The sequence below is a fragment of the Hemitrygon akajei genome, chromosome 9 (genome assembly GCF_048418815.1).
Source record: "Hemitrygon akajei chromosome 9, sHemAka1.3, whole genome shotgun sequence".
NCBI lineage: Eukaryota > Metazoa > Chordata > Chondrichthyes > Myliobatiformes > Dasyatidae > Hemitrygon > Hemitrygon akajei.
The window spans coordinates 29,975,933-29,990,378 of record NC_133132.1 but is presented as its reverse complement, the minus strand read 5'-3'; the positions used below and the strand labels follow the sequence as shown (position 1 = coordinate 29,990,378).

At 47.9% G+C, this 14,446-nt stretch overlaps 3 protein-coding genes across 3 annotated transcripts; all 3 read right to left on the bottom strand.

The window, feature by feature from the left end:
• Positions 1–2,132: 2,132 nt before the first annotated feature.
• LOC140732992 (uncharacterized) lies at positions 2,133–6,515 on the bottom strand. The gene is made up of 2 exons (XM_073055728.1): positions 6,443–6,515; positions 2,133–6,161 (listed from the first exon to the last, which is right to left on the bottom strand). Exon 2 carries the CDS (start codon positions 5,992–5,994, stop codon positions 2,851–2,853), a length of 3,144 nt encoding a protein of 1,047 aa, XP_072911829.1. The 5' UTR covers positions 5,995–6,161; positions 6,443–6,515; the 3' UTR covers positions 2,133–2,850.
• Positions 6,516–6,764: 249 nt separating this feature from the next.
• Positions 6,765–10,430, bottom strand: LOC140732988 (uncharacterized). The gene is made up of 2 exons (XM_073055725.1): positions 10,358–10,430; positions 6,765–10,076 (listed from the first exon to the last, which is right to left on the bottom strand). Exon 2 carries the CDS (start codon positions 9,907–9,909, stop codon positions 6,766–6,768), a length of 3,144 nt encoding a protein of 1,047 aa, XP_072911826.1. The 5' UTR covers positions 9,910–10,076; positions 10,358–10,430; the 3' UTR covers position 6,765.
• Positions 10,431–10,679: 249 nt separating this feature from the next.
• LOC140732987 (uncharacterized) lies at positions 10,680–14,345 on the bottom strand. The gene is made up of 2 exons (XM_073055724.1): positions 14,273–14,345; positions 10,680–13,991 (listed from the first exon to the last, which is right to left on the bottom strand). Exon 2 carries the CDS (start codon positions 13,822–13,824, stop codon positions 10,681–10,683), a length of 3,144 nt encoding a protein of 1,047 aa, XP_072911825.1. The 5' UTR covers positions 13,825–13,991; positions 14,273–14,345; the 3' UTR covers position 10,680.
• Positions 14,346–14,446: the final 101 nt, after the last annotated feature.

Genomic DNA, 14,446 nt, shown 5'->3' with positions numbered 1-14,446 from the left:
ACTACGTAATAAAAAAACAACACAGAGAAAGCTACACTAGACTACAGACCTACACAGAACAGCATAAGGTGCAGAAAAACAGTGCAGGCATTACAATAAACAATAAACAGGATAGGCAATAAGCAAGGTTTCAGGCCAGACTTCGGGTATTGAGGAGTCTGATAGCTTGGGGGAAGAAACTATTACATAGTCTGGTCGTGAGAGCCCGAATGCTTCGGAGACTTTTCCCAGGCGGCAGGAGGGAGAAGAGATTGTATGAGGGGTGCATGGGGTCCTTCATAATGCTGTTTCCTTTGCGGATGCAGCGTGTAGTGTAAATGTCCGTGATGGAGAGAAGAGAGACCCCGATGATCTTCTCAGCTGACCTCACTATCCGCTGCAGGGTCTTGCAATCCGAGATGGTGCAATTTCCGAACCAGGCAGTGATGCAGCTGCTCAGGATGCTCTCAATACAACCTCTGTAGAATGTGATGAGGATGGGGGGTGGGAGATGGACTTTCCTCAGCCTTCGCAGAAAGTAGAGACGCTGCTGGGCTTTCTCTGCTATGGAACTGGTGTTGAGGGACCAGGTGAGATTCTCCGTCGCCACAAGAAATTTGGTGCTCTTTACGATCTCTACCGAGGAGCCGTCAATGTTCAGCGGGGAGTGTTCGCTCTGTGCCCTCCTGAAGTCAACAACTATCTCTTTTGTTTTGTTCACATTAAGAGACAGGTTGTTGGCTCTGCACCAGTCTGTTAGCCGTTTTACCTCCTCTCTGTAAGCTGACTCATCGTTCTTGCTGATGAGACCCACCAGGGTCGTGTCATCGGCGAACTTCATGATATGGTTCGAGCTGTGTGTTGCAGCACAGTCGTGGGTCAGCAGAGTGAACAGCAGTGGACTGAGCACGCAACCCTGGGGAGCCCCCGTGCTCAGTGTGATGGTGTTGCAGATAATAGGGGACTTCCGGTGGCTGTAATGGAGTAGGTTGCAGTAGCTACGTGCTCCGAAATTATTCGCTTACTTTGCTGTTTAAACCTACCTCGTGAGAGCACCATGAGTAGAAAACACTCTAAAAAAGAGGTTACTTTAGAGACTTTGACTGAAATGTTTCAACAAATGTCAGAGAGACTCGAAAAATTGGATAAACTGGATGACTTGGAATCCAAATTTGACTTTTTACAGAATCCCTTCGACCTGGTTAAATCTGAACTGAAAACGCTTAATCGGAAACTTGGAAGTATACAGCAGACTGTGAATGACCATGAAATTCGTATTAAGCTACATGAAGAATCTCAACCGGTGTTGCAGAAGGATATCGAAGGTCACAAGAAAATTTCTAAGGAACAACTTAAAAAATACGACGCGCTACTGAAGAAACTTACAGATTTGGAGACCAGGAACAGAAGGTGCAATATCAGAATTCTTGGGCTTACTGAAAAACTGGAGGGTAATCAACCTACCGATTTTTGTGCTCAAATGCTGAAAGATTTATTCCCTGATATATTATCGGGACTATCAAAATTTGAGCGCCTTCACCGAGTTACCCCGCCTAATTGGGATTTTGCCATACCTCGCTCAATTATCTTTCGCTTTTATGACTGTCAGATTAAAGAACGGATCCTCCGTGAATCAAGGAAGAAACGCATATTACAATTTCGTGATCAACAGTTTCGGATCGTTCAAGATTATCCACCGGAAGTTTTAAGAGCTAGACAGGCTTTCAAAGAGGTCATGTCTGATCTTTTTAAGCTTGGCTGTCGCCTTTGTCTCAGAGATCGGTGTAAACTCAAGGTTACTACTTCTGATAATAAGGTTTCTTGGTTTACGAAGCCTGAAGAAGCTAAGAAATCTTTGCATAGTCTCCAGACTTAAATTCAACCTTGAATATTTCTCTTTATGCCAAATGATTTAATTTCAGGTGTTCAATCAAGTAATTGGCGCTATGTTGATAACAAGGTTTCTTGGTTTACGAAGCCTTAATCATTTGTTTGATTAAGTAATTGGCGCCTTGTTATCTTTCAAACTATGCAAAATATGCAGGCAGACCGCATCCGTTTCCGCCATTACACGGGTTCTCTAATGTTACTTTTTTGCATCTCTTTTTAAACAATACGTTATATTCTTTCAATGTTATTGTAACGTTCTCGCTCGGGTGTGAAATAACGCCGAGGTAAACGTCGAGATAAACCAGAATCAATGCAAACGAGACCGCAGTAAGATTAACCATTTACTGTTCACTCTTCACATTAACGCATGGTGAAAACTGTTGAAAAACAATACAAGATTGGTACAGTGTTTGTTCCCTTCTAAATATCACATTTACATTGTGAATACTTGCAAAGGTAAAACTACAATAACTACATTACATTAAAGTGCAGCATACAGTCAGAATCTAGCTGCTCCATTGGCTGCTTTAGATACACTTCAATACAAACTATCCCGACTCTTTAACTGACGAAAAGGTAAACCTTACCGACCGTCGTTACTTTTAACAGAATCGGCGTTAACATTTTAACTCAAAATACCGATTATCTAATGACTTACAGCGTTGCTTTCACTGTGTCTTTGGTGCATAGAGAGACCCTAGTCAGCGTTATGGTCGCACATGTGAGTGACCCCAGCCCTTGCGTGAATCTCAAACCGGTAATTCCCCACAAGACGCGGCGAACCCGGATGTGACGTCATCGCAGCCGCGATGTATTACAGACAAATCAATTGACTTAAACAATCCTAACTTTAACTAAAAAAATGCTAACAAATTACTATGCGAAAATATTATAAACTAAATAACTGCCATAAAGGCAGCACACTCCCCGCTTGGCCTTCGTAAGGTCACAATGAACATAATACGAACTTCAGTCTCTAAATCAGTCATTAGGTAGAAGTAGAATGACTTCTGTAACAGGCCTTTGGTAAATTTTCCCATCGCCTTGGTCGGTAGTTTTCAATTCAACCTCCCTGACATGTCCATCCCTACTAGGGAATGTGGCAGTGATTCTGGCCATTGGCCAGCAGTTGCCGGCGATTTGCTTGTCCTTGAGCAGGACTAAATCTCCAACTTGAAGGTCCCTTCTCCATTGCTTTGTGTACAGGTCCTTATCGGAGAAGTCCCCTGGTGGAGGGGCAGCTCCTGCCTTCGGCGTAAGGAGCATTGATGGCGACAGTATGAAGGGGTTTTCCGGTTCAGGAGACACGGGTAGGAGTGGTCGTGCATTCATAATGGCTGTGACCTCTGCCATTGGTGTGCCCAGTACCTCGTGGGTCGATCGGATGCTTTGCTGCATCTCAGGTCTCCTTTTCGTGGTTTTTTGCAAGGGCGTGAACCGCTTGACTGCCTGCTCTTTGTTGTTTGGCAAGCACTGGCGTGATTCTCTGAAAGGTAGTGGGGCGACCCCACTATTTGCTTTGTCTCTGAAGACCTTGGTGTCCTCCGTTTTTAAGATGGTGGCGTCTTGAGCCGATGGAGCGAGTTTATTATCATGCTCCTTTTGAGCAAAGACAGACTGACCGAGCGTCTCGTCAGTTACTTTGCGCTTGTTAAAGCCTTGTGGTGCTTCCTGGACGCACATGGAACTTGTGCGGGGTTGAAGAATCATATGGCGGCTACTCTCTAGCACATTGGTCTTGAGTGTGTTAGCCGTTGATTTGTGTTCGTTGCCAGGGCACACCTCTCCTATCACCACCCAGCCCAGATCCAGGCGTTGGGCAAAGGGGGCGTCGTGTGGTCCATTGACCTGCTGCCTAACCTTGTGTACCCGGAGAACATCCCTCCCTAATAGCAGGAGTATTTCTGCTTCTGGATCCAGTTCTGGGATGTGTTTGGCGATGTGGTGGAGATGTGGTTGGTGTAGCACCGCACTTGGCGTCGGGATCTCAGTGCGGTTATTCAAGATTTTCTCGCACTCTACGAGTGGGGGGAGACAGATGAGGACTTTACCATCCAGGGACTCGATCTGGAAGCCTTCGGCCCTCCTTCCGTAAGTTTTCATGTTGCCTGAGCAAGTTCTAAGGTAGTATGGGAACTGCTCACTCTCGATGTTGAACAAGTTAAAGAACTTTGGACTGACTAGCGAGCGGTTGCTCTGATCGTCCAGAATTACGTAGGCTTTGATGGCCTTGTCTTTGGCTCCCTTAGGGTACACCTTAGTGAGACAGATCTTTGAACAAGAACGGCTTGCCTGAGCTTGACCGCAAACTTCCGTACAGCTCGAGCTGACAACAGTTGTCCTGGAGTGAGCTTCTCCCTCCCCGCCGTCCTGTTGTGGGGGTGAAGGAGCGTTGTCGGTTTGCGGTGACGGGCCAGGATGCATGGCCCAGTCGTGATTAGTGCTATCACAATCCAGGCACTTCACGGCGATCGTACACTCTCTCGCACAGTGAGAGGTCGAGGAACAGCATCTAAAGCATATCCCTTTCTCCTCGAGGAGGGCCTTCTTCTCTTCGAGGGGTTTTTCCCTAAACGTTCTGCATCTTTTGAGGGGGTGGGGTTTGTTATGCAATGGACAATTCTTGCTAGAGTCGTTGTTAGTTGTAAGGACTTCAGTCTTAAGCGCTGAGACTGGTTTAGTAATGTTGGAATTATTCGAAGTGGATTTATCTGGCTTGGTGTAAATTGTACTGCTTCCTGGACCTATGAGGCTAGGATCGTTTCGCTTCTTCGCCTCCTTGCACACGAACCTGGTGAAATACTCGAAGGGAGGGAATTGACCTTCGTGTTCTTCCTTGTAATCTGAGGCAACGGACAACCACCTGTCCTGCAGCCCAAATGGAAGTTTGTCCACGAGTTGTCTAATCCCGGTTGGAGTGTCTAGGTATACTAGACCAGCTGAGTGGCCATCTTCTTTGGCGCCTTGAATCTCCATGAGTAAATCTCCAAATTCTCTTAGCTTGGTGTGGTCCTTGGCTGACACCTTAGGAAAATTTCCCAAACGTTGGCATAGCGCCGCCTCAATAATTTCGGGGGCTCCGTAGCCCTCCTGAAGTCTCTCCCATGCTTTCTTCAATGCTAGCTCGGGTTTGTTGATGTACACTGAACGCATGCGTCTCACCTGTTCGCATGATTCTTTTCCCAGCCATTTTGCCATAAGATCCAACTCCTGGGTTGCTCTGAGCTGGAATCCGTCGATAGCGTTGGTGAAAGTGGAGTACCATGCACGGTAATTTTCAGGTTTATCGTCGAACTGGTATAGTCCTGAAGTGACGAGATCCCGTCGTGCGAAATACCGTGCTGCGGATTCGTCTGCAGGTGGCGTGCGGGCTGAGGGAACATGTCCACAGGTACATGACTGAGGGCGTACATCTGTTATGGGATTTGCTGGTCTGGACTCAGTCTTTGCCTCTCTTCTCCCCAAATCCGGTAAGTTCGGTGTCGAGAAGTACTTGTCGTGAGCCCTTGCATTCCTGGGTTCGTCGCGGAGTTGCGAGGGTAAATTATCTTCCTCGGATGGACGTGATGCCGTCGGGCCTCTCCAAGACTCCTCGTGAAGTGGGACGTTATCGAATAAGTAAGGAGAGGAAGAAAGAGTCTTCCATTCCATTTGAGATTGGACATAGTCCCTTGTACGTTCCAATCCGATCTTTTCTGAGGTAGATTTTCCGTCCTTCGGATCATGCATTTCTTCAGCGTCTTCTATTAACTCTGCTTCCACCTCGGCAGCTGCTGCTTCTCGTTCTAGCTTCAGCGCTTCTAACCGTGCCTCTACCCTTTTCCTTTCCAATTCGTTTTCGGCTTCTCTGGCAGCCGCTTCGGCTTCTCTGGCAGCCTTTTCCTTCTGGTTTTCGGCTTCTCTGGCAGCCGCTTCGGCTTCTCTGGCAGCCTTTTCCTTCTGGTTTTCGGCTTCTCTGGCAGCCGCTTTCATCTTTACTTCTAATTCTTCTTTGGCAAAGCGCGCTCGCACCTTGGCGGCTTCTGCTTTCGCTCTTGCTTGGGTGGCCTTACTTGATGCCCTACTGCCCCTATCGCAGGATGACGATGACTTTGACAACGACTTGATGCTGGATCGGGTTGACATGGCTGCACTTTAAACACCTGATAATGCCGCTTTTTCACTGTAACGTTCTCGCTCGGGTGTGAAATAACGCCGAGGTAAACGTCGAGATAAACCAGAATCAATGCAAACGAGACCGCAGTAAGATTAACCATTTACTGTTCACTCTTCACATTAACGCATGGTGAAAACTGTTGAAAAACAATACAAGATTGGTACAGTGTTTGTTCCCTTCTAAATATCACATTTACATTGTGAATACTTGCAAAGGTAAAACTACAATAACTACATTACATTAAAGTGCAGCATACAGTCAGAATCTAGCTGCTCCATTGGCTGCTTTAGATACACTTCAATACAAACTATCCCGACTCTTTAACTGACGAAAAGGTAAACCTTACCGACCGTCGTTACTTTTAACAGAATCGGCGTTAACATTTTAACTCAAAATACCGATTATCTAATGACTTACAGCGTTGCTTTCACTGTGTCTTTGGTGCATAGAGAGACCCTAGTCAGCGTTATGGTCGCACATGTGAGTGACCCCAGCCCTTGCGTGAATCTCAAACCGGTAATTCCCCACAAGACGCGGCGAACCCGGATGTGACGTCATCGCAGCCGCGATGTATTACAGACAAATCAATTGACTTAAACAATCCTAACTTTAACTAAAAAAATGCTAACAAATTACTATGCGAAAATATTATAAACTAAATAACTGCCATAAAGGCAGCACACTCCCCGCTTGGCCTTCGTAAGGTCACAATGAACATAATACGAACTTCAGTCTCTAAATCAGTCATTAGGTAGAAGTAGAATGACTTCTGTAACAGGCCTTTGGTAAATTTTCCCATCGCCTTGGTCGGTAGTTTTCAATTCAACCTCCCTGACATGTCCATCCCTACTAGGGAATGTGGCAGTGATTCTGGCCATTGGCCAGCAGTTGCCGGCGATTTGCTTGTCCTTGAGCAGGACTAAATCTCCAACTTGAAGGTCCCTTCTCCATTGCTTTGTGTACAGGTCCTTATCGGAGAAGTCCCCTGGTGGAGGGGCAGCTCCTGCCTTCGGCGTAAGGAGCATTGATGGCGACAGTATGAAGGGGTTTTCCGGTTCAGGAGACACGGGTAGGAGTGGTCGTGCATTCATAATGGCTGTGACCTCTGCCATTGGTGTGCCCAGTACCTCGTGGGTCGATCGGATGCTTTGCTGCATCTCAGGTCTCCTTTTCGTGGTTTTTTGCAAGGGCGTGAACCGCTTGACTGCCTGCTCTTTGTTGTTTGGCAAGCACTGGCGTGATTCTCTGAAAGGTAGTGGGGCGACCCCACTATTTGCTTTGTCTCTGAAGACCTTGGTGTCCTCCGTTTTTAAGATGGTGGCGTCTTGAGCCGATGGAGCGAGTTTATTATCATGCTCCTTTTGAGCAAAGACAGACTGACCGAGCGTCTCGTCAGTTACTTTGCGCTTGTTAAAGCCTTGTGGTGCTTCCTGGACGCACATGGAACTTGTGCGGGGTTGAAGAATCATATGGCGGCTACTCTCTAGCACATTGGTCTTGAGTGTGTTAGCCGTTGATTTGTGTTCGTTGCCAGGGCACACCTCTCCTATCACCACCCAGCCCAGATCCAGGCGTTGGGCAAAGGGGGCGTCGTGTGGTCCATTGACCTGCTGCCTAACCTTGTGTACCCGGAGAACATCCCTCCCTAATAGCAGGAGTATTTCTGCTTCTGGATCCAGTTCTGGGATGTGTTTGGCGATGTGGTGGAGATGTGGTTGGTGTAGCACCGCACTTGGCGTCGGGATCTCAGTGCGGTTATTCAAGATTTTCTCGCACTCTACGAGTGGGGGGAGACAGATGAGGACTTTACCATCCAGGGACTCGATCTGGAAGCCTTCGGCCCTCCTTCCGTAAGTTTTCATGTTGCCTGAGCAAGTTCTAAGGTAGTATGGGAACTGCTCACTCTCGATGTTGAACAAGTTAAAGAACTTTGGACTGACTAGCGAGCGGTTGCTCTGATCGTCCAGAATTACGTAGGCTTTGATGGCCTTGTCTTTGGCTCCCTTAGGGTACACCTTAGTGAGACAGATCTTTGAACAAGAACGGCTTGCCTGAGCTTGACCGCAAACTTCCGTACAGCTCGAGCTGACAACAGTTGTCCTGGAGTGAGCTTCTCCCTCCCCGCCGTCCTGTTGTGGGGGTGAAGGAGCGTTGTCGGTTTGCGGTGACGGGCCAGGATGCATGGCCCAGTCGTGATTAGTGCTATCACAATCCAGGCACTTCACGGCGATCGTACACTCTCTCGCACAGTGAGAGGTCGAGGAACAGCATCTAAAGCATATCCCTTTCTCCTCGAGGAGGGCCTTCTTCTCTTCGAGGGGTTTTTCCCTAAACGTTCTGCATCTTTTGAGGGGGTGGGGTTTGTTATGCAATGGACAATTCTTGCTAGAGTCGTTGTTAGTTGTAAGGACTTCAGTCTTAAGCGCTGAGACTGGTTTAGTAATGTTGGAATTATTCGAAGTGGATTTATCTGGCTTGGTGTAAATTGTACTGCTTCCTGGACCTATGAGGCTAGGATCGTTTCGCTTCTTCGCCTCCTTGCACACGAACCTGGTGAAATACTCGAAGGGAGGGAATTGACCTTCGTGTTCTTCCTTGTAATCTGAGGCAACGGACAACCACCTGTCCTGCAGCCCAAATGGAAGTTTGTCCACGAGTTGTCTAATCCCGGTTGGAGTGTCTAGGTATACTAGACCAGCTGAGTGGCCATCTTCTTTGGCGCCTTGAATCTCCATGAGTAAATCTCCAAATTCTCTTAGCTTGGTGTGGTCCTTGGCTGACACCTTAGGAAAATTTCCCAAACGTTGGCATAGCGCCGCCTCAATAATTTCGGGGGCTCCGTAGCCCTCCTGAAGTCTCTCCCATGCTTTCTTCAATGCTAGCTCGGGTTTGTTGATGTACACTGAACGCATGCGTCTCACCTGTTCGCATGATTCTTTTCCCAGCCATTTTGCCATAAGATCCAACTCCTGGGTTGCTCTGAGCTGGAATCCGTCGATAGCGTTGGTGAAAGTGGAGTACCATGCACGGTAATTTTCAGGTTTATCGTCGAACTGGTATAGTCCTGAAGTGACGAGATCCCGTCGTGCGAAATACCGTGCTGCGGATTCGTCTGCAGGTGGCGTGCGGGCTGAGGGAACATGTCCACAGGTACATGACTGAGGGCGTACATCTGTTATGGGATTTGCTGGTCTGGACTCAGTCTTTGCCTCTCTTCTCCCCAAATCCGGTAAGTTCGGTGTCGAGAAGTACTTGTCGTGAGCCCTTGCATTCCTGGGTTCGTCGCGGAGTTGCGAGGGTAAATTATCTTCCTCGGATGGACGTGATGCCGTCGGGCCTCTCCAAGACTCCTCGTGAAGTGGGACGTTATCGAATAAGTAAGGAGAGGAAGAAAGAGTCTTCCATTCCATTTGAGATTGGACATAGTCCCTTGTACGTTCCAATCCGATCTTTTCTGAGGTAGATTTTCCGTCCTTCGGATCATGCATTTCTTCAGCGTCTTCTATTAACTCTGCTTCCACCTCGGCAGCTGCTGCTTCTCGTTCTAGCTTCAGCGCTTCTAACCGTGCCTCTACCCTTTTCCTTTCCAATTCGTTTTCGGCTTCTCTGGCAGCCGCTTCGGCTTCTCTGGCAGCCTTTTCCTTCTGGTTTTCGGCTTCTCTGGCAGCCGCTTCGGCTTCTCTGGCAGCCTTTTCCTTCTGGTTTTCGGCTTCTCTGGCAGCCGCTTTCATCTTTACTTCTAATTCTTCTTTGGCAAAGCGCGCTCGCACCTTGGCGGCTTCTGCTTTCGCTCTTGCTTGGGTGGCCTTACTTGATGCCCTACTGCCCCTATCGCAGGATGACGATGACTTTGACAACGACTTGATGCTGGATCGGGTTGACATGGCTGCACTTTAAACACCTGATAATGCCGCTTTTTCACTGTAACGTTCTCGCTCGGGTGTGAAATAACGCCGAGGTAAACGTCGAGATAAACCAGAATCAATGCAAACGAGACCGCAGTAAGATTAACCATTTACTGTTCACTCTTCACATTAACGCATGGTGAAAACTGTTGAAAAACAATACAAGATTGGTACAGTGTTTGTTCCCTTCTAAATATCACATTTACATTGTGAATACTTGCAAAGGTAAAACTACAATAACTACATTACATTAAAGTGCAGCATACAGTCAGAATCTAGCTGCTCCATTGGCTGCTTTAGATACACTTCAATACAAACTATCCCGACTCTTTAACTGACGAAAAGGTAAACCTTACCGACCGTCGTTACTTTTAACAGAATCGGCGTTAACATTTTAACTCAAAATACCGATTATCTAATGACTTACAGCGTTGCTTTCACTGTGTCTTTGGTGCATAGAGAGACCCTAGTCAGCGTTATGGTCGCACATGTGAGTGACCCCAGCCCTTGCGTGAATCTCAAACCGGTAATTCCCCACAAGACGCGGCGAACCCGGATGTGACGTCATCGCAGCCGCGATGTATTACAGACAAATCAATTGACTTAAACAATCCTAACTTTAACTAAAAAAATGCTAACAAATTACTATGCGAAAATATTATAAACTAAATAACTGCCATAAAGGCAGCACACTCCCCGCTTGGCCTTCGTAAGGTCACAATGAACATAATACGAACTTCAGTCTCTAAATCAGTCATTAGGTAGAAGTAGAATGACTTCTGTAACAGGCCTTTGGTAAATTTTCCCATCGCCTTGGTCGGTAGTTTTCAATTCAACCTCCCTGACATGTCCATCCCTACTAGGGAATGTGGCAGTGATTCTGGCCATTGGCCAGCAGTTGCCGGCGATTTGCTTGTCCTTGAGCAGGACTAAATCTCCAACTTGAAGGTCCCTTCTCCATTGCTTTGTGTACAGGTCCTTATCGGAGAAGTCCCCTGGTGGAGGGGCAGCTCCTGCCTTCGGCGTAAGGAGCATTGATGGCGACAGTATGAAGGGGTTTTCCGGTTCAGGAGACACGGGTAGGAGTGGTCGTGCATTCATAATGGCTGTGACCTCTGCCATTGGTGTGCCCAGTACCTCGTGGGTCGATCGGATGCTTTGCTGCATCTCAGGTCTCCTTTTCGTGGTTTTTTGCAAGGGCGTGAACCGCTTGACTGCCTGCTCTTTGTTGTTTGGCAAGCACTGGCGTGATTCTCTGAAAGGTAGTGGGGCGACCCCACTATTTGCTTTGTCTCTGAAGACCTTGGTGTCCTCCGTTTTTAAGATGGTGGCGTCTTGAGCCGATGGAGCGAGTTTATTATCATGCTCCTTTTGAGCAAAGACAGACTGACCGAGCGTCTCGTCAGTTACTTTGCGCTTGTTAAAGCCTTGTGGTGCTTCCTGGACGCACATGGAACTTGTGCGGGGTTGAAGAATCATATGGCGGCTACTCTCTAGCACATTGGTCTTGAGTGTGTTAGCCGTTGATTTGTGTTCGTTGCCAGGGCACACCTCTCCTATCACCACCCAGCCCAGATCCAGGCGTTGGGCAAAGGGGGCGTCGTGTGGTCCATTGACCTGCTGCCTAACCTTGTGTACCCGGAGAACATCCCTCCCTAATAGCAGGAGTATTTCTGCTTCTGGATCCAGTTCTGGGATGTGTTTGGCGATGTGGTGGAGATGTGGTTGGTGTAGCACCGCACTTGGCGTCGGGATCTCAGTGCGGTTATTCAAGATTTTCTCGCACTCTACGAGTGGGGGGAGACAGATGAGGACTTTACCATCCAGGGACTCGATCTGGAAGCCTTCGGCCCTCCTTCCGTAAGTTTTCATGTTGCCTGAGCAAGTTCTAAGGTAGTATGGGAACTGCTCACTCTCGATGTTGAACAAGTTAAAGAACTTTGGACTGACTAGCGAGCGGTTGCTCTGATCGTCCAGAATTACGTAGGCTTTGATGGCCTTGTCTTTGGCTCCCTTAGGGTACACCTTAGTGAGACAGATCTTTGAACAAGAACGGCTTGCCTGAGCTTGACCGCAAACTTCCGTACAGCTCGAGCTGACAACAGTTGTCCTGGAGTGAGCTTCTCCCTCCCCGCCGTCCTGTTGTGGGGGTGAAGGAGCGTTGTCGGTTTGCGGTGACGGGCCAGGATGCATGGCCCAGTCGTGATTAGTGCTATCACAATCCAGGCACTTCACGGCGATCGTACACTCTCTCGCACAGTGAGAGGTCGAGGAACAGCATCTAAAGCATATCCCTTTCTCCTCGAGGAGGGCCTTCTTCTCTTCGAGGGGTTTTTCCCTAAACGTTCTGCATCTTTTGAGGGGGTGGGGTTTGTTATGCAATGGACAATTCTTGCTAGAGTCGTTGTTAGTTGTAAGGACTTCAGTCTTAAGCGCTGAGACTGGTTTAGTAATGTTGGAATTATTCGAAGTGGATTTATCTGGCTTGGTGTAAATTGTACTGCTTCCTGGACCTATGAGGCTAGGATCGTTTCGCTTCTTCGCCTCCTTGCACACGAACCTGGTGAAATACTCGAAGGGAGGGAATTGACCTTCGTGTTCTTCCTTGTAATCTGAGGCAACGGACAACCACCTGTCCTGCAGCCCAAATGGAAGTTTGTCCACGAGTTGTCTAATCCCGGTTGGAGTGTCTAGGTATACTAGACCAGCTGAGTGGCCATCTTCTTTGGCGCCTTGAATCTCCATGAGTAAATCTCCAAATTCTCTTAGCTTGGTGTGGTCCTTGGCTGACACCTTAGGAAAATTTCCCAAACGTTGGCATAGCGCCGCCTCAATAATTTCGGGGGCTCCGTAGCCCTCCTGAAGTCTCTCCCATGCTTTCTTCAATGCTAGCTCGGGTTTGTTGATGTACACTGAACGCATGCGTCTCACCTGTTCGCATGATTCTTTTCCCAGCCATTTTGCCATAAGATCCAACTCCTGGGTTGCTCTGAGCTGGAATCCGTCGATAGCGTTGGTGAAAGTGGAGTACCATGCACGGTAATTTTCAGGTTTATCGTCGAACTGGTATAGTCCTGAAGTGACGAGATCCCGTCGTGCGAAATACCGTGCTGCGGATTCGTCTGCAGGTGGCGTGCGGGCTGAGGGAACATGTCCACAGGTACATGACTGAGGGCGTACATCTGTTATGGGATTTGCTGGTCTGGACTCAGTCTTTGCCTCTCTTCTCCCCAAATCCGGTAAGTTCGGTGTCGAGAAGTACTTGTCGTGAGCCCTTGCATTCCTGGGTTCGTCGCGGAGTTGCGAGGGTAAATTATCTTCCTCGGATGGACGTGATGCCGTCGGGCCTCTCCAAGACTCCTCGTGAAGTGGGACGTTATCGAATAAGTAAGGAGAGGAAGAAAGAGTCTTCCATTCCATTTGAGATTGGACATAGTCCCTTGTACGTTCCAATCCGATCTTTTCTGAGGTAGATTTTCCGTCCTTCGGATCATGCATTTCTTCAGCGTCTTCTATTAACTCTGCTTCCACCTCGGCAGCTGCTGCTTCTCGTTCTAGCTTCAGCGCTTCTAACCGTGCCTCTACCCTTTTCCTTTCCAATTCGTTTTCGGCTTCTCTGGCAGCCGCTTCGGCTTCTCTGGCAGCCTTTTCCTTCTGGTTTTCGGCTTCTCTGGCAGCCGCTTCGGCTTCTCTGGCAGCCTTTTCCTTCTGGTTTTCGGCTTCTCTGGCAGCCGCTTTCATCTTTACTTCTAATTCTTCTTTGGCAAAGCGCGCTCGCACCTTGGCGGCTTCTGCTTTCGCTCTTGCTTGGGTGGCCTTACTTGATGCCCTACTGCCCCTATCGCAGGATGACGATGACTTTGACAACGACTTGATGCTGGATCGGGTTGACATGGCTGCACTTTAAACACCTGATAATGCCGCTTTTTCACTGTAACGTTCTCGCTCGGGTGTGAAATAACGCCGAGGTAAACGTCGAGATAAACCAGAATCAATGCAAACGAGACCGCAGTAAGATTAACCATTTACTGTTCACTCTTCACATTAACGCATGGTGAAAACTGTTGAAAAACAATACAAGATTGGTACAGTGTTTGTTCCCTTCTAAATATCACATTTACATTGTGAATACTTGCAAAGGTAAAACTACAATAACTACATTACATTAAAGTGCAGCATACAGTCAGAATCTAGCTGCTCCATTGGCTGCTTTAGATACACTTCAATACAAACTATCCCGACTCTTTAACTGACGAAAAGGTAAACCTTACCGACCGTCGTTACTTTTAACAGAATCGGCGTTAACATTTTAACTCAAAATACCGATTATCTAATGACTTACAGCGTTGCTTTCACTGTGTCTTTGGTGCATAGAGAGACCCTAGTCAGCGTTATGGTCGCACATGTGAGTGACCCCAGCCCTTGCGTGAATCTCAAACCGGTAATTCCCCACAAGACGCGGCGAACCCGGATGTGACGTCATCGCAGCCGCGATGTATTACAGACAAATCAATTG

What these genes read in the sequence shown, in the direction of transcription:
- LOC140732992 (XM_073055728.1), bottom strand. Translation starts at nt 5,994, where the DNA reads ATGTCAACCCGATCCAGCATCAAGTCGTTGTCAAAGTCATCGTCATCC.
- LOC140732988 (XM_073055725.1), bottom strand. Translation starts at nt 9,909, where the DNA reads ATGTCAACCCGATCCAGCATCAAGTCGTTGTCAAAGTCATCGTCATCC.
- LOC140732987 (XM_073055724.1), bottom strand. Translation starts at nt 13,824, where the DNA reads ATGTCAACCCGATCCAGCATCAAGTCGTTGTCAAAGTCATCGTCATCC.